The 22,622-nt window shown below is 37.0% G+C and overlaps 3 protein-coding genes across 5 annotated transcripts; 1 reads left to right on the forward strand and 2 right to left on the reverse strand.

Annotated features, from left to right (window-relative positions):
* The first annotated feature begins 977 nt into the window (after window positions 1–977).
* Window positions 978–6,884, forward strand: LOC113780969 (methyltransferase-like protein 17, mitochondrial). The gene is made up of 12 exons (XM_027326767.1): window positions 978–1,143; window positions 1,238–1,503; window positions 1,637–1,710; window positions 1,789–1,883; window positions 2,481–2,578; window positions 2,909–2,992; window positions 3,577–3,657; window positions 3,753–3,836; window positions 3,959–4,054; window positions 5,004–5,083; window positions 5,676–5,764; window positions 5,968–6,884. Exons 1-12 carry the CDS (start codon window positions 1,011–1,013, stop codon window positions 6,306–6,308), a joined length of 1,521 nt encoding a protein of 506 aa, XP_027182568.1. The 5' UTR covers window positions 978–1,010; the 3' UTR covers window positions 6,309–6,884.
* A 3,092-nt stretch (window positions 6,885–9,976) lies between these two features.
* Window positions 9,977–12,439, reverse strand: LOC113779796 (transcription factor MYB8-like). Of its 3 annotated transcripts, none has more exons than XM_027325517.1 (3): window positions 12,369–12,439; window positions 11,192–11,341; window positions 9,977–10,963 (listed from the first exon to the last, which is right to left on the reverse strand). In XM_027325517.1, exons 2-3 carry the CDS (start codon window positions 11,322–11,324, stop codon window positions 10,209–10,211), a joined length of 888 nt encoding a protein of 295 aa, XP_027181318.1. In that variant the 5' UTR covers window positions 11,325–11,341; window positions 12,369–12,439; the 3' UTR covers window positions 9,977–10,208. The 3 variants fall into 3 exon arrangements, with proteins under 3 accessions (XP_027181318.1, XP_027181319.1, XP_027181320.1); XM_027325518.1 differs by lacking the exon at window positions 12,369–12,439 and adding an exon at window positions 11,438–11,546; XM_027325519.1 differs by lacking the exon at window positions 12,369–12,439 and having other exon boundaries at window positions 9,977–10,953; window positions 11,192–11,259.
* LOC113779795 lies at window positions 12,231–17,958 on the reverse strand. The gene is made up of 8 exons (XM_027325515.1): window positions 17,713–17,958; window positions 16,160–17,333; window positions 15,971–16,061; window positions 15,691–15,848; window positions 15,545–15,596; window positions 14,550–14,629; window positions 14,380–14,473; window positions 12,231–14,039 (listed from the first exon to the last, which is right to left on the reverse strand). The coding sequence occupies exons 2-8, from the start codon at window positions 17,303–17,305 to the stop codon at window positions 13,492–13,494; spliced, it is 2,169 nt and encodes a 722-aa protein (XP_027181316.1). The 5' UTR covers window positions 17,306–17,333; window positions 17,713–17,958; the 3' UTR covers window positions 12,231–13,491.
* Window positions 17,959–22,622: the final 4,664 nt, after the last annotated feature.

Below are 22,622 nucleotides of genomic sequence, written 5' to 3' on the forward strand. Positions count from 1 at the left end.
ATTATAGACAAACTTCAACGAACTACGACATATCAAACAAATTTCGTATAGTTGTATTGGTTCTATTTGCTGTTTGATGACCTTTTAGAGTAATGCTTACATATTTACGTATGAAGTCAAGAACGGTGCCTTTTATATAGCTAGCGTAGTAGTACCAATATATTGGTTCCCATTCTCAAGTCATAAGTTAACTATAACTCATAAGGGTGTGTTTCAAGAAAATGAAGTCTAAAATTTGAATTTATTAAATTACTGAATCGTTAACCACTCAAAACTTAACATTTGAAAATATTCTGCATTAAATGATAACTGAATAATTTATCACTTATGTTTTGAATAAATTTTGTCTAAATAATTCAAAACCACTTAATTAATTAAGATGTTTTATTTTTTATTATCAAGCACGTCTTAACTTATTAAGATATGAATTCATTAAGTTTAAACGCTGAATTGGATTGTCTAGCAGGACCTAAGTATCCTTCTTTCTTGTGTTCTTTTCGGTGAAAATTACTACATACTACATGTGAAGTAAAAAACCTTTTGATTCTACTTCTAAGATAATAATGCATTATATCCATGCTATTTCATTACTGCAGGATAAAATTGAACTACAACTGCACAGCACTAACTTTAAATATCGAAATCGCAAAACCCGTTACTTAATGGTCGTAAATCTCTTGATCATAATGGATATGATTTTTATTTTTTTCATGCTGAATATATTTGTGCATTGAAATTTGTGACTTTTGGATAACTATATATACCATTTTAAAAGCGGAAGAATATTAAAAGTACAAAGCCTTTTGATCCCCAAATTTCAGAATCAATTTAAGAGTTTTGCAAATATATAAAGCTTTGGGCCTTTGGGTTTCATAAAGCCCACTTTAAACAGACCCGAAATTGCAATTACAGTGAGGACTTCCCAGAACTCCGATCCATTTCTTAAACCCTCTGGACCTTAAAACCCCTGATCAGAACTGCACTGCCTAGCTCCACCAGGCCACCCAGAAATGGCGTCCTCGGTCTCGGGGACGATCGTCCCAAGATTCACGGCCGACACTCTCCGCTCCGCCGCCAAACTCTCCCAAGGCTGCCACGTGGTCCCCGTCGGCCTCCGCCGGGCCATCAAAAAATACATCCGTGGTACACATGTATTCCCATCTCTCGCTGCACACAAGGTGAATTGATCTTAAAAGGTTTGTGATTGAACATTTTCTTGATCATTGTTTTGTTGTAGAAAAAGAGGACCCACATATGAAAAGGAAAGTGTTGAGCTTGTCTGAATCCTTTCACGAAGTCAAGGAAGTGAATCTGCTGCTGCCGACGTCGACTTCAAAGGAGCTAGTGGAAGATCCCCTGAAGAGCATGCAAAGCTCAAAAAGATGGAAGATTAAGAGTGCTTATGGGGACATTGGCCTCAAGTATAGAGATGATGAGACTATTGCCTACGTGGCATCTCGGATGCCGGCCGTCTATGCAGCTTGCTACAGAGTCCTCAGCGAGGTAACGCAATTTATAAACTAAAGCGAGCCCATTTGAATATTTCAGTTGTTGGGTATAGTTAGAAATGTAAAGCCCCACAATGAGAAATGTAAAGTTGTTTTTTTTCTCTCTGTTTTTTGTTGCAAATTTTAAGGTGAAGAGGAGATTGCCGGATTTTTCTCCTGCTAAGGTGTTGGATTTTGGGGCTGGGACTGGTTCTGCAATGTGGTGAGTAATTTGCTAGGAGGGGGGAGGTGGGGTGTGTGTGTGTAATGGCATTGATGGTTGAACTTTGTTGCTGTGAAGGGCTCTGAGAGAGGTTTGGCCGAAGTCGATGGAAAAGATCAATTTGATAGAGCCATCACAGTGTATGCAGCGGGCGGGGCAGAGGCTTATAAAAGGTAAATATTTGCTGCATTGCTTGAGTTCGAACAATCCTTACGTTCTCACTCGTCTAACTTCTTCCTTTAGCTGTTTACGTATGGAGTCTTATCGAGTCTTATAAAATGTTTACGCATGGAGTCTTATAAAGGTTCCCTTTTTCCACTCCTATTTCACGTTGTTAGTACAGATGCTTGAAGTACCTTCAGTTTAATTGCTAAAGATTATTTTTGTACAATTCAATAAGCCCAAAAAGGAAAAAAGTGAAATTAAGTTTAGGTAAAGAAATTAGATTATTGTTTTCTTTGAACATGGATACCACAATACAGCAACTGGATGTATTGATTGCTGTACCTTTTAACTGAAACAAATTCCAACCTAATTTCTTGAATTCCAATGTAGATGAGCAGTATGTCGAATTAAGTGTTCTTAGGCATTTAGAGTTACTAAGCAGACAGCCTTGCAAAATAACGGGGAGCTTCATATGCTTTGAGAATTATTGTTGATTTTAGGCTCAATTTTCTATGTTTCTCTTGTTTTCTCATTGGAAAGTTATTATGGAAGGATTTCCGATGGTTTTGGTATGAGATATCGGTAATATTCTATGATTATTGTAGATCTAAAAGATTTGCCGTTTATTCAAAGTTATGGCAGCATTCAAGCACTGACTCAGAGTATCAGTAAGTCTGATAGACAGAATGATCTTGTAATTGCTGTAAGTATCCTCATTACCCTTATTGTTAGATGTATTTGTCAAATATAACATGTTTCCTTGCTGCATATGGGCTTTCTAAGAGAAATCTCCCAAAAGGCCATCTAACACCAGCTACCATATATAGTTTCTGGCATTTTGAAGTTTAACCTCCCTATATAGTCTTAAAATGTTGCAAAAAACAGCCCTACGAGGGACTCTTGATTTCAGCGCTGAGTACAGTATTTTCAGTTCAATGTCTATCTCAGATAGTATATTGTGCTAGAAGTCTTTGTGGATTTCATAAGCGCTACTGCCTAATCAGTGTCTGTTGTTCTCTATTGTTGGGTGTAGTCATATGTGCTCGGCGAGATACCATCTCTAAAGGACAGAATTACTGTTGTACGTCAACTCTGGGATCTTACTGGGGATGTCCTGGTAAGTTTATTCAGATCCATGTATGTGCATACCGGTTTAGCAAGGGTATATAGCACTCTTAGGAACTATGATTGCTTTCAGAACTTCCTGAGAGCCATGGTGATTAGATATCTTTTCAATGCATGATCTCTGAGGATAGAAAGACATATCTAGGGTCATCTTTTCATGCACATAGCAGATGATATTGGCATAAAATTCCAAATGGACTTAGTATATCTGAGTTCATTTTTAGGTGCCATCGTCACATGTTTCTATCAAGCCAGAAATGACAGTGGAATACTAGTTGAATTAAGTAACTCATGGAGTTTACTTTACCCTGAACTGTGAAATTGAAGCTTTGTTATCTAGTAAGGAGCCAAGTTTTTGTAGATTGACTCGAGTATTTGGGATCTTTTCCTTCTGGGGAACAAAAGAAATTGCAAACAGTTGGGCTGTTTTTGGGTACCAAGTGATTGAGTTTAACAAGCTATATGTGGATATTATGCTGTTCAAGCCAACTTAGTTGGTCTAGCAATTTATGCTTCCCAAGATAGGTTGAAGTAGATGCTCCTTGTCAGAAAGTTAACATATTTGCTTTGGAACAGATTCTTATTGAACCTGGAACACCAGAGGGATCTAATATCATATCCCAAATGCGATCTCATATTTTATGGATGGAAAGCAGGGTGAGAGTGCTTTTGATTGATACTGCTTTAGGCTTCTTATTGGCACAACTGTTTTATCCCGACTCACATATAGTTTTGTCAAATAACTTTCACAGAAGATCCGCAAGTTGGAATCTGCATCTCATAAATCATCTAAGAGCTTGATAACGATGAAAAGTGGTGCATTCATCGTTGCTCCTGTGAGTTAGATACTGATATCCTTTCTATATTTCCTGGGAGATTTTCTATCGCGTTAGTGATGCTGTTTGAGAGTAAATTTTTTAAGTACCTGTCTTGTTCATTACTTGTGTTGTTACTGCAGTGTCCACATGATGGGCGTTGCCCACTATATAATACAGGAAAATATTGTCATTTTGTGCAACGGTTGGAGAGAACAACATCACAGCGAGCTTACAAGGTTGTTCTCTAAACTTGGTTCACCGTGCCTTCATGACTTGTCTCAAAAGTGGGTTTAACTTGGACGAATTATTGAAAAACATGTTGATCATGTTGCTGTAGTTCTTCTAGGTTCATGCTGTATCTCTTGATCCATTAATGTATCAAGGGAACCGGGTTTCATCATTCTGTGACGTCTAATAGATAATCATTTTGCCATCTGATGAACTCTTGAATTTCCTACAACTTCTTCGATCATGCAATTTGTTTGCATTCGTTGGACTTTAGAATCATAGGCACTTTCTTCTAATTCTGTTTCATATCCTTGTTTCGAAAAAAATTGGACTGTGTTAAGAATCTACTTCTCATTATAGCTTGCATGAGCACTATAGTTTCTTGAGTCTACAATGTTCTGTATCCACTTCTAATATACTGCCAATATAACTTTTTAGTATATGTTTCCAGCTCTTGTTATGACATAGGATGAGGAATTTTTCTGACAATTGTAAATCAGGTCCTTATTAATCTCGTATTGGTAACTAATTCAGTTTCCAATAGGTGTAGAAATTTGTTTAGATTTTGTTTTACATGCAATTCCATATCTTGTTTGGTCTTCGGTCGAAGAAGATTGCTTTTGAAGTTCAGAAGCACTTTTCTACTAAGTCTAGCTATTAAGTGTGAGTGACTAAAAATCTTAGATTTTGACCCCTAGTCTTGTTTGCCATTAGCCACCAATGGATGCTTTATCAGCTGCTTACAACTTTTGCTTTCTGCTTCTATATTTTTCTTACTTAATTCACCGAGCATTAGTTTCAAAAAAAAAAAGTACTAATTGAATATCTGTAGATGCCGTTTCTTTTTCATTTCATTTCATCATTGTGGACCTCTTCTTTCTTTATCTAGAAGCTATCTCAGTATTAGTAACATAGAGGTGGTCCACTCTCCTTACCTTCGTGTGGTTGATCTTTTAGAGATCCAGGGGCAAGCCTTTGCGTGGTTATGAAGATGAGAAATTCAGTTATGTTGCTTTCAGAAGAGGACGACGACCAAGGTAAGCACTATTGCAATCTTATTATTGATGAGGGGATCATATAACAATAGTTAAGAAACCTCAAATACAAGTGAGAGTAAACTAAAGAGGAGAATCCGTCAGTCAATTCCTAGTCTCATAGTTTAAATCATCAAGAAGCACTCAAAGGTCATTGGCGTTCTGTTTTTAGTTTGTGTCATCCATACTTTTTGAATTGGTAATTCAGTCAGTCGTAGGAGGATCTCAATAATTTTTGTAGTTATTCGGTAACTACAACTTGCTTGGGTGATTTTATACATGTAACTTTCCAGAACATTAGAAGCATATGCATATTTTGATATACCCAGTCTTGTTGAACAGATACAGCTTCTCATTTTACTGCCATTGATAGGGAGAGTAATTTTACATGATAGCAGTTTTTCAAAACCTGCCCTTTAGAAGCCCACGTATTGGACGACTTTTGGATGTCTTTTTTCCTGCGGAAAACTTCTGTGTTGTACCTAATATTCATCTCTCTCCCTATCTCCCCTCCCCCCCCCCTCTCTCTCTCTCTCTCTCTTCCGCTTAAAATGTCTCTTTGCGAGCTTATGTAAGCTCATAATTTCTGAAGCAGAGAACCCTGGCCGCTGGATGGTATGAAATTTGACACGTTGAAGGAGCAACATGCTAAAAGAAGTCCTGAGGATTTAGAGATTGATTATGGTACTTTTGTCTCCTCCTGTGTTAATCTTCAACTTTATTAATATTCAAAATTCTGTTTAGAGAATTTTGTACTATGAATAGAACAAGAGTACGGAAGAATGTAAAACCTCCGATCATATTGCGTTTGTGCTACAACCTTTTGTTCTTTTTACTGGCTAGCTTAGCCATGAACTCTTTTTAAAAGGCCTAATCTCGTATTGCAGAGGACCAAATTGAGTCGGAAGTTGACGATGATGAGCAGGAACAAGATCTCGTTTCCTACAATTCTGACGTTACAGAAACTGATGCCATTACTGATGATGATGATGATGATAGTGGGGAAGAAGCAGAAGAAAGAGGCCGTGCTGATGTTGGTAGCGGCTGGGGAAGAATCATTTATTCTCCAATCAGGAGAGGGAAGCGGGTTGAGATGGATGTCTGCCGGGCAATCAATCGGGATGGTACTGAAGGCTCATTCGATCACGTTGTTGTTACACAGAGTAAAAACCCAACGCTGCACCATCAGGCACGAAGATCCCTCTGGGGAGATTTGTGGCCATTTTGAAATGGTATCAAGTTTTTGGGAATATATATAAATTATTATTATTATTATTTTCTCTCGTAGATGTAGATGTAAAGTAATTCGTGTTGTATGATGGTGATCAGGCGTTGAGCTAAAAGAAAATGTACTGTGTATCAAAGTTTCGTATGCCTGATCTCCCTGATCCAAAGAAGAACTATTGTACAGAAAACTTGTACTAGGATTCTTTTTTTTTTTGGGTATCACCTGAAATCAAAGTCCAATATCATTATTGGACGCCCAAGAACTCTCAAGGATCGCACCCCCGCGTGAATGGTCCAGCGGCAGCGCCTCTCACCAGTGAATCTTGAGATCATAAGTTCGAGTCTCCGCTCCGCTGGATTTCTCCGCGCACTTAACGTGTTCGGGCCAGGTTGGGGCGCCGGGTCCGGGTCGCAGGAGATTAGTCGGGCCCCGTAAGGATTGATCCAGACATCCTGTGTCGACAAAAAAAAAAAAAAAGAACTCTCAAGGATCGGACAATGAATACGAGTGAGTGATGGGGTAACTTGATGTATCAGTACCACTGGCCTCTTAAATTTTATGACCTTTCTTCATTCACTCGCTCGCTGGTTTCCTTTAATTTTCTTTTTTTTTTTTAATCTGGTTTCTTTTTATTGGGGAGTGTCCTTATTTCCCGTCTTTCCATCGGGAATATTTTATTATTGTTCTTGTGACCACGGTTGGTACTTATTTGGCCAGACTGGAATCGTACCCTGCGTACGTACTTGCGACAATATTCATTCATTCATTAGTGTGTGTGTGTGTGTGTGATGGTAATTGTGATCTTACGGATCTGTCGCTGAATTACGTACTCTGTAGTTTGTATTAATTGTTTGTATTTGACGGAAATGCTTAGATTAATTAATAATATGCCATGTTTGAAGATGTATACAACACAACACATACGTTAATTCATTAAAGTCATGCATGCACATTGGAAAGAGCAGACCAAAATCGGCAGCACTGTATTATTTACCATGCCCCCCCCCCCCCGCCCTCCGGGGGCGCAACGATATTTATTAGACTAATAATTGGACGATTAGACTAATAATTGGACGAAACTTGTTTTACAAAAATTACTTAACCTTCTCTTTATTAGATTAGATGTGCAATATCAATCTTGCGAATCTTGCTCCTTATGACTTCGCCTTTTTTTGTGTGTTTTTTTAATAAACCCATGATGACATTAACGAGGAAGCAAAGGTACAGCGGTCACAATTTTATATCAATAATAAAATCATGAAACAGCGACGATACAATATACTAAAATATTTTATGGACAATGGTCTGACATAGGCGATCCAATGTGGACCTTTGTAGCTTGTTATCATTCATTTATTATTTTGTTAGTATTAGGACTCAGATGGAGTAGCAGACTAGTAGTTATTTTTTTTGTTCTATGTATAAATATCTAATGGGATGGAGGAATCAAGTGGCCCTTGACAATCCGGAACACCACTGCATGTTTCCCTCATTTGTCTCTCACGGCGATGTCATGAAAAATGATTAATACATAGTCCACCGCACCGTAATTATAAAGAAAAGCATTTTCTTAGGTTGATCACTGAGGACGGCTCAGGAGCCGCCTGCACAGTTCACAATAATGGCGCTTTGATAAATTATTTTTTATTCTTTTTTAATTGATTTTTGCTGAATAAATTAAACAAGGCAGATCACATGTGCATGCATATATATATATATATATAGATATATATATCAAGCTAAGCTGCCTTTTGAAAAAGTAGCATGGATCCCAGTGACCAGCCAGCCAATTCAGAGGAGGATGGAGGACCTAATTTTTAGTGGGGGAGGATCTAATCAAATCGAGTCGAACTTGAGTATTACCTACTCGAACTCAATTCAATTGAAAAATATAGGTATTCGACTACTTTGTTTTAAAGTTTGTTAGTTTTTTAAGGTATAAATTAAGAAATAACACATTTAGAAAAAAAAAAAAAAAAGAAGAATAAGCCAGAGGGCTCAAATCTAAAGCCTTTCACTTGTACTTCCTTTCCTTCCAACCATCCAACCCATCTCTCACCCCCATCATAAACCACACTTTAGTTAGTGTTGCAAAAAAGAAAAAAAAATACTTTACTATTCATTGATCAATTAGCACCTTAGTTCATTTTAATTGATAATATTTCATTCTGAATCAAATTATAAGCCAATATCCTTGTGAAAACGGCATCATTAAAAAAAATGATATGTGAATGCTAGCCTTCGATCTCTGTCTAATTGTAACTCTGTGGCCTTTAATTTGTGTATCTATTAATTCTTCTTCAAATAGTGGTAAAACAAATTTTGTCTTCACCATATCTCATAGATTATTTACTACCAAATAAGTCTAAAATTTAACAGCCTAATTTTGGTAAGTATCATTACCAAAAGTTGAAACATTTGACAAAAAAATTCCTTCCTATCATAGCTTTGAACTGACAAAGGATCTTCACCAAATGCACTCACTCTCAAAAAGGAACCTTCTCCAAATGTAGGGATGGCAACGAGGGCGAGCACCCGCGGGGGGTCATTGGGGCGGGGGTTGGAGCGGGGGGTGGGAGGGAATTTTTTCCCCCCGTTTAGAAATAGGACGGGGGGCGGGGGCCCCGCCCCACCACCAATTTGAAAAACTATATATATATATGTACATAATTATATATATAATGATATTTTTAATTATACTACTAATTATACATGCCTATTAATAAAAATTATTAATTATTTATACTAAATTTATTAATATATTTATGTTAAATTCCTAACTACACTTAATACAATAACACTTTTTTCTAAAAAAAATACAATAATAATTTAGTGATTGTATTTGTATCAAAAGTGAAAACTTGATTATTTTAGTTATATTTGTTTTATCATATTATATTGCATTCAAATAACCTTTGTTTAATTATTTTTATGAGTTTCAATAGTAAAGTTATAATGAATAATAATTTGGTGATGTGTTAACATTTTAGTACTTGATTATTTGCTCAAATTTAATTATAATGAAATTATATAATAAAATTTAATGAAATTTAATTTTAGTACTTCCCCCGCGGGGGAAGCGGGGCGGGACGGGGGCGGGAGGAATTAAAATGCAACAGGGCGGGGATGGGGCAGGGGACAAAATGCAACGGGGGCGCAGTTGTACCCCCCCTCCCCTTTTTTCAAGGTGTACCATAATCCTGCTTGTATTACTATTTCAATATTTTGTTATGCTCAACTTGTTCTCGATGTAGAAGTTTTTTTTTTTTTATCAGTAATGATACATTTATATAAAATACTCTATCATAATCTAGAGTATAGTAGGAGTCTTAGGAGGTTAGTGAGTATACAGACCCAACTAGACCAAAGAAGTGCTATAGCACAACCCTTAGATTTTTTTCGCTACAAGTGAGATTTGAACTCTCACTTACAACCCAAGAAGAGACTTAAGCTTCTCTTTGGTCCCAAGAAGAGACTTAAGCTTCTCTTTGGTGGCCACTGAGCCATTGGCCCAGTGGTTGACGTAGAAGTTGATATGTTTGGCTATAGCTTTTTGTTTTTTTTTTGGGTTAGAAGTGAACAAAATGTTTGTTGTACTATGCTGATGTCTTTTCCCTGGGAAGGTGTACGCCGGTTCATTAGCACGTGGAACACAAGAACTCGTCTGATTAATCATTCCACAAGGACCACAACCCTTTATTAAATAACAAAATCAATCGCTTTACAGTACCATCTGAAAATAAATTTATAAAGCACAGGCCCCACTGATCACAATACCAACAGAAATGTTCTGAAAATAAGTGAAAAGGAAAAGGAGGTAAAACTAATCATGAACATTAAGATAAGATTAAATTTAAAAAAAAAAACTCATCATGAACATTGCGGGACTCAGGCAGCTAATTAAAGAAGTCGAAGGTATTCATCATAAACCTTGTCCAGCAGATTAATATCACTCACCGGAGCTGCTTGTAATGACAGATCGCAATCATCATCATCATAAAAGAGGATCTGATTCTCATCAGAAATCTCAAATATTCGCTCGTAACTTTGATCATCAAGCTCAAATGAAGACCAAGAAATATCTGAGACTTGGGACGTTTTTGCTTCCTCTTCCAGCTTGTCAACTACTTCTTCACCTTCTTCTTGATTTGATGATGATTTATTAGTGCTACCGCTAGCTACACTTCCAAAACTGTTACTCTTCGCAAAGTCGGAGCATATTTTGATGGGTTTTGGCCGGTACACTTGTGCCATATTGATAGTGGCATTATCGTTACCACTAAACTCCTCTCGGTGAAGAACATCTTCTGTGCTACTGGTGGCAGTGGTGTTATGAAAATGATCGGGCAGCTTCTTGTTCGACTTCTTTTTGGTGGGCTGTTTGCTGCTCTTCTTGGACAGAGATGTAGAGGATTTTTGGGGCTGGATTCCTCCTTTGTGGAGTCGCTTAAGTAGACGAGTGTTCCAATGGTTCTTTATTTCATTGTCAGTTCGGCCGGGCAACCTTGCAGCTATGAGTGACCAGCGATTGCCTAGCAGGGATTGGAGTCGAATAATGAGGTCCTCCTCAGCTGCTGTGATGTCTCCTCTCTTGATACCCGGCCGAAGATAATTCATCCATCTTAATCTGCAACTCTTGCCACATCTGAGCAGCCCTTTACATGTCACGCCCCACCCAAAAAAAAAAAAAAAACACCAAAAGGGAAAGGAAAAAAAAAAACTACATGATCAATTTTGAATCAGTCAAGGCTAAATGCAAAAGCACATGGACAACCTTCTGTTGAAGGGTTGGTTGCACAATATATAGTACTAATAACCAGAGAGAGTATAAACGAATTAATCAACGTGCCGTGCCATTAGAGAAATTTAATATTAATGATTACCAGCTTTTTTGGGCAAAGATCTCCATTGGCCTTCACCATTGGCTTGAACATAATCAGTGAGCAACTTGTCTTCCTTCGGAGACCAAGGACCTCTCTGCAATCCCACTTTAGAACAACAAGGGGCTCTTCCCATTTTTCGACAATTGCCTCCTATAAGAATTATCAACTGATCAATAAGTCTGCTTACTACAGAGGAGTAAAAAAGAAATGTGGGAAATAATGATCAAAGGAGGAAATGACGGTGACTATAGGAGCCAGGCCTCTTCTCTTAATTCCAGAGCACAAACAACTTATAACTTGCCACAGCCATAAATAATGCTAGTTTAGACAGGGCGAGCTTTGGTGTCTGCATGTGATTGTATCCAGAGATATAAAATAATTATTTTCCATGAGTTTCATGCTTCTCCCTTTTTTCATGGGGAGAGCTCATTTAATAATATGGTGACAGCTGTCAGTTTTTGTGTGGGTGTGTGTATTTGGTTTTACGGTGTTTGAAAAGAAAATCTACAATAAAAATAGTCTGAAATGTGCTCTATGACTGCAATGTTTTTTTTTTTTTTTTTTGGTTTTAAAAATTATGGTAATATTTAAAAAAGAAAAGAGGGCAGCCATCCAATTGAAGCCTAAAATTCGAGTAAAACAACGAATGTCTGGAAAGGAGTAGTACTAGTTTGTTTGATATGGTGGAATGTTTTGATTTACGGGTGAGAGAGACCAAAAGAAAAGGCAAAGATATAGAGTTGCACGTTTTTTGTGAAGCGAGTTTTTTTTTTTTTTTTTTTTGGAGTCTGAAGCGAGTAATTCATTTTTCTTTGCATATCATATCATACGAGTATGTGCTAACATTTGAAAACGTGATGTCTGCTACGAATGAAATCATTGGGGATTTTTGCTGGAGATTGTGTTCAATTTGTCCAGCTCCCCCTCCAGTCCAACCGGGCTAATTTACTCCTTTATTTTTGATAATATTGATAATTATGAAAAATAAGTTATGGGTCAATGAATGAAAGGTAAAAATAAAATTTCATATTATCGGAAAAAAAAAGAAAGAGGAAAAGCATTGACTTCTCTAATATGACAATTAATTTTGAGACGACAAATGGACTTCTCTACATTACCTAACAATGAATTTATAAGTTGCTTAACAATGAATCAATTGCTTATACATACTCCTTACCTTCCCGAATCCCGCCTGTGTGGAAGAAACATCCGCGCCACCACCATTCACTGGCGCGGGTGTCCAGAGCAAGTAAATGGACGATGTCCCTCTCTGTCCTTCCGAGGTAATGTACTAATGTCAATGTGAAACGACATGATTGGCAGTAGAATGAGACTGGGGTTACAGTATTAGCAAGTAACCACCAGGCCAAGAATCTGGGATCACTTTATCAAGTCCATAATACTAATAACTACCAGTCTCACATGCGGATGAATCATGAAGCTACTCTTTACCGTACTAAATTCCAAATCCAAACACTACCTCAATCTGTCCAACCCCAATGATTATCATTTGTTATCGGTCCGGAACCAACATCGACCGCCCAAAAAATAAATAAATAAATAAAGCCCATGCCTGATTGGTACTCGTGTGTTCCCTTCAGACACAGCAGCGCCAGACTATTCCTCCGACCGACTGGCTACTTAAATTGATTATTGGGCCTCTCTTACTTAGTCCTTGGCTGTGTAGCTTTGTAAGCACAAACCACCACATAAAATCAAAGACAAACCGTATTGCTCTTCTCTATTCATTTGCCCTTTTTCTGTGTGATCTAACACGTACATCTATAACTGGCTCGTCACCACTGAAACCTCCGTGTTTCTGATTGAATTGAGAGCCAGAAAATCTCAAAATCCACAAATGAAAGAATAAATTATAACTCCTGACTTGCACGCAATAACCCCACATGAGAAACAACCAGCCATTTCAATTCACATTTGGCTCGATCACGCGGAGAAATTTCACGGATTCATGCCTCCAGGCAGCATCTACTATACCTAATCTACACAATCGCCATCAACCATTCCAATCTGTCAAACCCTTGTCACAGAGGCAGGGATCCCTAAACAAACAGAAGCCCGCCAGTCCTTTATATTGCTGCTAAAAAAGAGATGCATTTAGCCTGATGCTCCAAAGAGTGGTTCCTCATCCGCATTGGCCATCCATGGCTGAGGAGAGTTATAGTAGATGCATTGTAGCACCATCAAATTTGGGGAATTCACTGGACTGGAGCTGCTCAAGTCCCCGAGAGTTTAGACAAGGTGTAGAATTTCTTCTATCGTCGTTTGGAAAAAGGATGGCTTCAAAACCGAATTGGCAACCCATAATTGAGAAATGTCTTAATGCACCCATCCCAACCTGCTGTTACAATCACAAGACCCCACAAGTGAGGGGAGCTCAGCACACTCTGCAGAGCACTCTTCAAAGACTTGAACTCGGATTTGTATGCTGAAGGTGAAACTGCTGCTGGACTTGATTTGGCCAGTTTCTCTTCCGGCCACGTTGCAGATCCCTTATATAAAGAATCCAAAAAGAACCCCCGCCCTAAAGAAAAACAATCAGGTAAAGCAGAGGGCACTTGTGGGAGCAAATCATCCTCAAAATGCCCATTTTCTAGGATACCTCCATGTAGTGCTCCAGGCTTGGTTTTCAAGCCACCCCAAGGTATAGCTATTGCAGCATTGTGGGACAAGAAACTCTCATGCGCTGAGATGTTCTTTACCTCTGCAGATGTCTGATCTTGGTTGGTGTAATTCCACAGGTAGATATTAGAATCCTCTGTGATGGACACAACGTGGTTTCCATCAGATGTGAAAGATGCAGACGCTTGGCTTCCTGAATTTTTCATGCCTAAAGTAGGTGAAAAGAAGTTCAGAACAAAAGAAAAAGGCACTTCAGTTTCAAAGCCAAAAAGTACAACTTCAGGCAAGCATGAAATAGTGTGAGACTGAGGCAAAATCTATTACGATAATGGTAGAAATTCCAACACAAAATACCAAAACTAGTATAATGAAATTTCAAGCACATGCCCATTTGGCTAGTTTCCATAGCCTCCACGAATTCAGAGACATCAAACAATTGTCAGTCCACATGATTTTTGCAAACATTTTATGATGAAGTTTTGGTAAACCAAGCGCCTTTTGCACTTGCACATAAACAGAAGTGTTGGTAGGCAGAGAATAATACGCACCCTTAAATTTGCAGATGACGTTGGGCCCAGAAAGTATTCGAACTTGTGAATCAGCAGAACTAACCATTACTTTGCTAACATCGGCTGGGCAAAACTGGATTAACAAAGGATAAGATTTGTTAGGCATGGACATCATTGAGAAACACTTTGTGAGAAGTACAAAACATAACCTGAAATCCAGTTATTCTCTTCCCAGCCGATTTCTTCTTCCCTTGCAAGCAAATTTGAGCACCTAACTGCAACTGATTATCTGAACCAACAGAAACAAGCAATGCCAAGGTCAACCTTCATGTAAAGGACAGGTATAGCTACTCTTACAAAAGAATAGGTAGAATCCAGATATCTGATCCTTGCAAACTTTGCATAGAATTTACCTGACAGGAAAACAGCTCAACCAAACAAATTCAATGCCTAAGCATTTAACAACTACTGTAACCAAAAACAAAAGCAAACAACAATGGAAAGCACAAAGTTATCTCCTTTAAATAGAACAAGCCAGATCTAACCCTAACTTAATATAAACAACTAACTTAACTGATGTAAGAGTATCCATTAAATAGCAACCAAATGCAAATATGCATAATCATGTGCATATATTTGAGCAAAGCAGACCCCCTGAAATATTCCATATTTAATCTTCATCAACCATCATGTCCATTTAAGCTTCAGAAGTATTAGTATTACAATCTCCCATTCATGTTTACTGACTTAGGATATCCATCAGACACTTGTAAATAATCCATTCACTGAGTTTTATTGTGTAACATCATGACACGTGATGTATCGATGTGTCAATAATTACTGTATTGTATTCCCTAATCCAGTCTACCAACAGTGTTTGCCATGATGACCTACTTTTGTCACAATGAACTTTAGCAGCTTGTTCATGTTAAAGACTGCACATTTAATCTTCTTCAGCATAGCCCAAAACAAGGTATACCATCCTTACGGGAAAAAACACATGAATGCTACATAAGTGTGTATTATATTGTTTAATCACATGCTGACAGGCATCTCAAGCTTAGATCAAACAAAGCCTGATCAATAATCAAAATTTGTTAACTTCAAAGAACTGTCAGTAATCCATCCCTCTACTTTGGCTAGTTAAGAGAAATATGCAGGAAATATAGAATCAGACAACAAACAGTTGGAAACAGATGCATACCTACTACATCATAAAAACGACAATTGCCATCCATGGAGCCCACAATGCCTCCCTGCTCAAGTAAGAACAATGTAAATGCAATTCTATGTATAAAAGCTGAATGAGCATTTCAAAAGCTAGACCATTAGGAATATATTCCATCAGACCTTCCCATCTGGAGAGTAACAGACAGCTGTGACAATTTCTCTCGTATCCGTCCAATCAGCAACTCGAAAATCATGCACTTTCCAGATGCGTAATTTCCCATCAATCGAACCGCTTATAAAATAATTATCGTCAACTGGATTGAAATCTACACAAGTCACTGCAAAGCATGCTCATATACTTCAGTATACAACATTAGATAAGGAGGCCTATGAACATTCAAGGTTGTAGAAATTCATATTAAATCTTAGGAAAATAACAATCTAGTAGCCAAAGACTCACCATAATTGTTATGTGCATAAACTCCAAGGCATTTATCAAGTCCCACTAGCCACAGACGTGCTGTTTTATCAACAGATGATGATACAAGATACTGCAGGTGTAGCATGGAAATTGCGTAAGCACAAATTAGAATGGGGCATGTCAATTTGAAAACCCGTGCAACAGGAACAAGGGCGCAGTGATACTAACCCCATTCTTAGACCACGAGAGAGCCAAGACATCACCCTTGTGCCCACGGAACTCATGCAGCGGTTTCTCCAAAATGCGAAAAACCTTGCGCGGGAGAATGGCACAAGTAGATTCTGACAACTTTCTCAAGTTTTTCATCTGAGCAACCTTCTCCTTGTCAAAACTGAGAGGAGCTAACTTGGAGAATTCATCTATGGAGAAATATATACAAGAAGAATCAGTATCTTCAACATTAATTCCATTGGGATACTCATCCTCCATCACCTTCCAAACACGTACAACACCATCTTCCCCAGCACTAGCCAGATGTTGGCCATCAGGACTGAATTTCATTGTCAAGATTGAGCCTTTATGTGCAGGAAAATCTTGCCCTACCTGCAGCAATGACAATTCTTTTGATCGCTTTCTGTATGAATGGGACCGCACTATCTGAGTATTATTTCCTGTACTTGAATTGGTCTTACGCAGCTTCAAATTAACTCCCTTTGCCCACTCTGTGCTGCGAGTTATAGCGCTTAATCTCTGTAGCCAACCCTTTTTCACTTTCTTTTTCAGATCAATAGCGTTGGACATTTTGCGGAAATACTGTTGAACCAAGGATGATGAGCCAAGACTCCTTTGGAGCTCCTCAATTGTAATTGTTTTATTAGAACCAACTTCACGTAATAGGCTAAGCATGCCATCCTCACCGAATTTATCAGCTACAAATTCAGTTCCATCATCCAAATTCCTAATCTTCCAAGAATGAGTTTCCTCTACAGCTACTTCTTCAACTGATCCCACACTTTCATTTGATTGGAAAGACAGAAAAGACTTAGCTGATGAAAACCCATCCTCAGAATCTGAGTTTGCCAATACAGCTCCACTATTATCCCTCAGCCTGCCAAGGCCTTCTACAAAACCATCACCAATTGCATCCTCTACTTCTTCCCTATTGCCCTTAGACCAATCTAACTCCACACCCATCCACTTCAAAAATTGAGTACGCCGTCCAATTACACTTTCCGGAATCCTATTCCAAAACTCATATCCAAAATCAAATTCTGCACGCCCAGAACTAGAACATAATTCGGAGCAATCTGAACTTGAATCAGACTCGTCTTTGCTATCAAAAAACTGATCTTCGCTTTCTCTGTAACTATCCATCTTTCTTTCAACTTAAACCCATGCGGATCTATAGCAAATTAAACGCAAAAAAAAAAAAAGAGGGATGACGTCAAAAAGAAATTCTGAAATGTAAACAACATCCTGTAGCTAAATTCTAACAAAGATCCTATCAAAAATATCAAGATCTCATCTTCCCCTCCACAATTCACTATCAAAATCCACTAAGAGAATCCCATAAATATTCCAGGAAATAATCACTAACAACTCAATAAGGGCATTGCTGAAAACCTATCTGAAAACTCTTTTTCTATTTTTTTTTCTTTTACTACAGTTTTTGTAGCCAAATTGCTCAAATTGTAGTCATCCATCATGGTTACACCAAATCATAAACATGTAAAAATATGAACTTTACTACTTTGAGTTGAAAGAGTTGACATTTTTCTCACCTGGGCTGTCACAAAATTGTTGTTCAAAACCGGAGAACCATAAGAATGAGGCTAAATTTCAATTCCGGAGTACCACATCGTCTCGTATGTAAAGAAATTAAGTCGAAGAAAAGATTTTATTATTTGTGGAAATAAATTAATATTGGAGCAGTGAAAGGAAAGCTAACAGAAATGAACAGTAAAATTGAACAAACCAAGAACAAGATTTCTGATGGAAGGAAAAGAATAATTCAGGAAGAAGGTGGAAATTGAGGTGGGCTGTGCAGTTTGGTATTTTGACAAGCGCGTGGGTGGACTAGTCTCGGCCCTAGGGCGGGTCTTCGTTCTGTGCCTTTCCCTTTCAATTGACAGGGAAGCTAACTAACTCTGAAGTCCACACCATGGAGGGAACGATTCTTTGACGGGTTTGCCCTTCAACATAAAAAATTGACAATTTGACTATGAGGATTACAATTTTTTTCGTTTCTCGAAAAAAAAAAAAAAAAACTATGAGGATTACAAGTTACAACCAACAGCCCAAAGGCCACCATCAAGGTCTTTAAGGTTTGGTGGGGTAAAAAGTTAAGGATTCAAATCTTTTCTTTTATCATTTGCTACTTTAAGTGATTTAAATTTATATGGGTAAGTAGTGCACTTGTCTGATCCGATGATAATTTAGTTCTCGTCGATTTTCCAATAAACCTATATGGGTGCGTAGTATACCTATCTGATCCGACAGTGGTCCGGTTGGACCCTCCTCCTTAGAATATGTTAGAGTAGGAGTAAATATAGCTTAGACAAGTGACGATTATAGCGTCTGATCCAATGGTGATTCAGTTATCGTTGGTTCCCCAATAAATCCAGTTAGACCCTGAATTATGGAAAATTCAATAGTTCTTTTTTATTATCATTACCTCGATTCATATTTAAGAGTAAAAAAAATCACTTATTTAAGGACAATTAAATCTCTCTACGTATATTAATGCATCTTGTATATGTGCATATTATAAGTCATTGATGTTTTAGTAAGTTATTAAAGTATTATCTTAAGGGTGGCGGGAGGAATAAAAAGGGATTTTGGGCTAGTTGAAAACTAAATTAAAAAAGGTAAAAGGTGTTTTTTGTAGGGCATTAGGTGGTATACATTGATGAGATTGGGGGGCAAAAAAATGCCATTAATTCATAGCCGGTGAGATAAGATACTTTGAAGACAAGTTTGAACTGATTTTAATATTTCAATAAATTTACATTGGGGTTGATTTTAATTAGTTAGCAAATTAGATTTCAAGTTTCAGCGGACCAATTTGGTCATTTTACTGCGCCAGTAATAATCTTGAATAATCATAAATGCAGGGATGCCAAACTAGATCGAGATATTCATAAATAAGACATGCCCAGAGATGAATGAATGTAGATCTTTGTCATGTTGTGAAAGCTGAAAGAGCGCAACGGATCTTCTGTCCCACACTCTGTGTCATTCTCTGTCCCACTTTTTATTATATTGCTATTTCTCTTTCATAAACATCATGTTTTAGTTCTTTTTTGTTTCCTTAAGATCCAATAACTATTAATTCAGTAATACACAAAATTTAACAAATTCAAAAAATCAAAATGCATAAAAAATGAGATTTTTTATGCATTTTCTGCTGTATTTTTTAATTTTCTATTATATATTGCTTTTTTGAAGCTGTTGTATTTATTTTTTACTGAATTAATAATTATTGAATCATAAGTAAACAAAAAGAACTAAAACATGATATTTATGAAGGAGAAATAGCAATATAATAAAAAATGGGACAGAGAATGACACAGAGTGTGGGACAGAAGATCTGTTGCGCTGAAAGAGGCTTAAAGAAAGAGAACGTGTTGCGTTTTGAATCTTTTCTTGCAATATTTACGCGAAAAGATAATTTGAAATATTTTTCCAAATAGTTAGTTACCAGTAATGCCCATGGATAACATGGATAACTGGTATTGAAGTCGATGCATTTTTATCTGGGTAGATATACATGTTTTGTTTTCATTCTTTTATTTGGTCAGTAAATTTGAAAGTATATATATCAGTGCTGCTTGATTGTAGATATTATTTCTCTTCTCTTTTTTTTTTTAGGTAAAAAATCAAGAACTAAATAATTACACTTAACTTTCATGTGATATTGAAGTGGCTTCAAAATTTCTCGAAACTGAATAATCCACCCCATATATTGCTTTTTCATTCATAATTCACTTGTCAAACAATTGATTCACGAGTTTCTTTCTTGAAAATATGAAAAATGATTTAAAAAAATGTATTTATCATACAAATAAAATGAAATTTGTGACAAAGCTTTTTAAGTCTCTTTCATTCAACTGTTGACGCTGCTTACAAATCGAAAAATGACAAGAAGTAAGGCTCGATTCCGCCCCCCGGGGTTAGATCACCCGGTCTGCGGCTGGAAAACCACTCGCAAGGTCGTGGGATCGAACCTCACCTAACGCCTGGGTGCGGTTGGGGTGGCGCTGTACTCCAGGCGCAGGGGATTAGTCGGGCCGCCTTCGGGTCTTGACCCGGACACCCCTGTGTTGACCAAAAAAAAAAAAAAAAAGGCTCGATTCCTTGATTAGCTTATTGGTGTGGAAGGTTGAATAGAAAAAGACTGGTTGGAATTTGAAAACGAGAGGCTGTACTCCTGCAGGGATTTTTTGGTAAATCCATCAAGAAATGGCAATGCCATATTCTATTCTGTTCCAATTCAACCGCGTTAAACGTGGAAAGTTGACTTTGACTGCGCTGGGTTTCAAATCCTTTTCTGGAAAAGGGGTTTCAAATCCTCAATTCGCGAATTAGTCTACCGACGACATCCCGGGAGGTTACGTGCCAGACCATGGTCAAATCATTGAATTGTTAGCACAATTGGACAATTATATATATTTCGTCGTCTATATTTCATATGCTACTTTTGACCTTTCACTTGTCGTGGTTGTTAAACTTCTACAATAGTAGGCCTTGTAATGAAAAATAAAAAATAGTTTTAGTTTGAATTTTACAGTCCCGTCAAAGATTTTTAGAATATTTTCAATTATCTTTTTCTTATATATATATATATATATGTACATGTACCACAAGTTATAGTTTTTTTTTTTATTTGTTAAGAGAATCTTCAAAAACTCTAATCCAAACGAACTTTTAGAAAAATATATAATTCAAAGAAAATCACACTCACATGCCCCAAGTGATTTAGAAAAGCTTAAAGAATTCTTAAGAGAGTGTATTTATCTTTACTTTAAAGAATATCTCGTTTTGTTAATGTTCTTTGAGCACTGGCAACTAATCTTCATAGAAGAGAAAAAATATCAGGTAAAAGGAAAACTATTCATTTGGATTGTCGTTTCATAGGAATATTTGAGAGTATTTATAGATAAAAATAATGTAGCATTTTTTAAAAAATGTATGTATGTAAAGTAAAAAAATATAATCTAAAAATGTAACGTATATAAAGTAAAAAGTGGTTGAGAGGGAATTCTTCTCAAAATCTCCACGAAAAAATTTGCACAAAAGGTGCAATGCAAACGAAAAATAAATAAATAAAAGTTACGTTGTTCTAGTCCATGTCCAAACTCCAAATATTGGTTAGGCCAAAACCCTGTAGTCAAAGGCGGTCAACTACCGCTTGAAAAGAAAGCACCAATGTCATGATGTCATCCACGCTCTTATCCAGTTTGTGCTCATTGATTGGTGGAGTAAGAGAAAATGCACTTTGATACACGAGGAGTTGTAGTCCCTAAATTCAAATTTGATATTCAAACTTTCAACTTTAAAACATATTTAATACTTTTGACGATTTTTTGCCAAATTACTATAAAAAAAAGTCACATAATAACCATATATCCAACAACTATTATATAAAAAATGCTAAAAATGCCAAAAAAATATAAAATATGATTTTGATAAAATTATTATCACTTAAACTTAGTACTTAGTGTCAGGAGGGTATTTTACACATTTTTGACATTTTTTTATATAATAGATGCCAGATATGTGATTATTACGTGACCTTTTTTGGATAGCAATTTAGAAAAAATTTATCAATACTACTAAATGTATTCAAAAGTTGAAAAATTGGGTACCCAAATCTCTTATGTGTTAAAGTTTGTATACCAAAATTGCAATTTTCTCATGGAGTAATGAGGGGAGGAGGGAGGGCTAATGGTAGTGGTGGGTGGGAATGATGATGGTGGTAAGTGATGATGATAGGTGGATGGTGTTTTTGTGTAGATATTGTATAAGATTAATATTCTATACACTCACACTATATATAATTTCACCGTTAGATACATAACACATAATTCAAAATTGAATTTGAAATATAAATTTTACACACATGTTATGCATCCAATCGTATTAGTATATATATTGTTGTGTATATAAGATTTACTCTATTATATAGATAGGTAGAAGATGTTTTTAGTGTTATTTTCGTTTGTGTATTACTATAGTATTATGTTTAAAAAATTAATTTTTGAAAAATAGTCATAAGTTTACATGTCTAGTTTCCCCTTTTGCATTTTGTTTTTTTTTATCAACACAAGGGGTATTCTAGCATACGATGGACTAATTCTCCTATGACTGTGCACTCCGCCCGGAAGAATGCATAACTGATAGAAGGGGGCTCAAATCGTGATTATTAGCCTGCAGCCATCCGAGCTAACTCTTGGCCTTCTTTTGCATATAGATTTTCTAGATTTAATTCTATTTTAAAAAAAAAGGATTTCTCTATTGAAGTTGTGGGATAGAATGGAATTGTGCGTGGCACGTGGACTGTCAATTATTATCCACAACCCACGGGCAACGCACGGCTCTATGGAAAAGCCGTCAAGCTGCTTCACCAACTTTTGTTTTAAATTTACAAAGTATCTGCAATAGCTTTGACAAATTGCGAGTAAGCCCACAT

Source organism: Coffea eugenioides, chromosome 8 (assembly GCF_003713205.1).
Source record: "Coffea eugenioides isolate CCC68of chromosome 8, Ceug_1.0, whole genome shotgun sequence".
Lineage (NCBI taxonomy): Eukaryota > Viridiplantae > Streptophyta > Magnoliopsida > Gentianales > Rubiaceae > Coffea > Coffea eugenioides.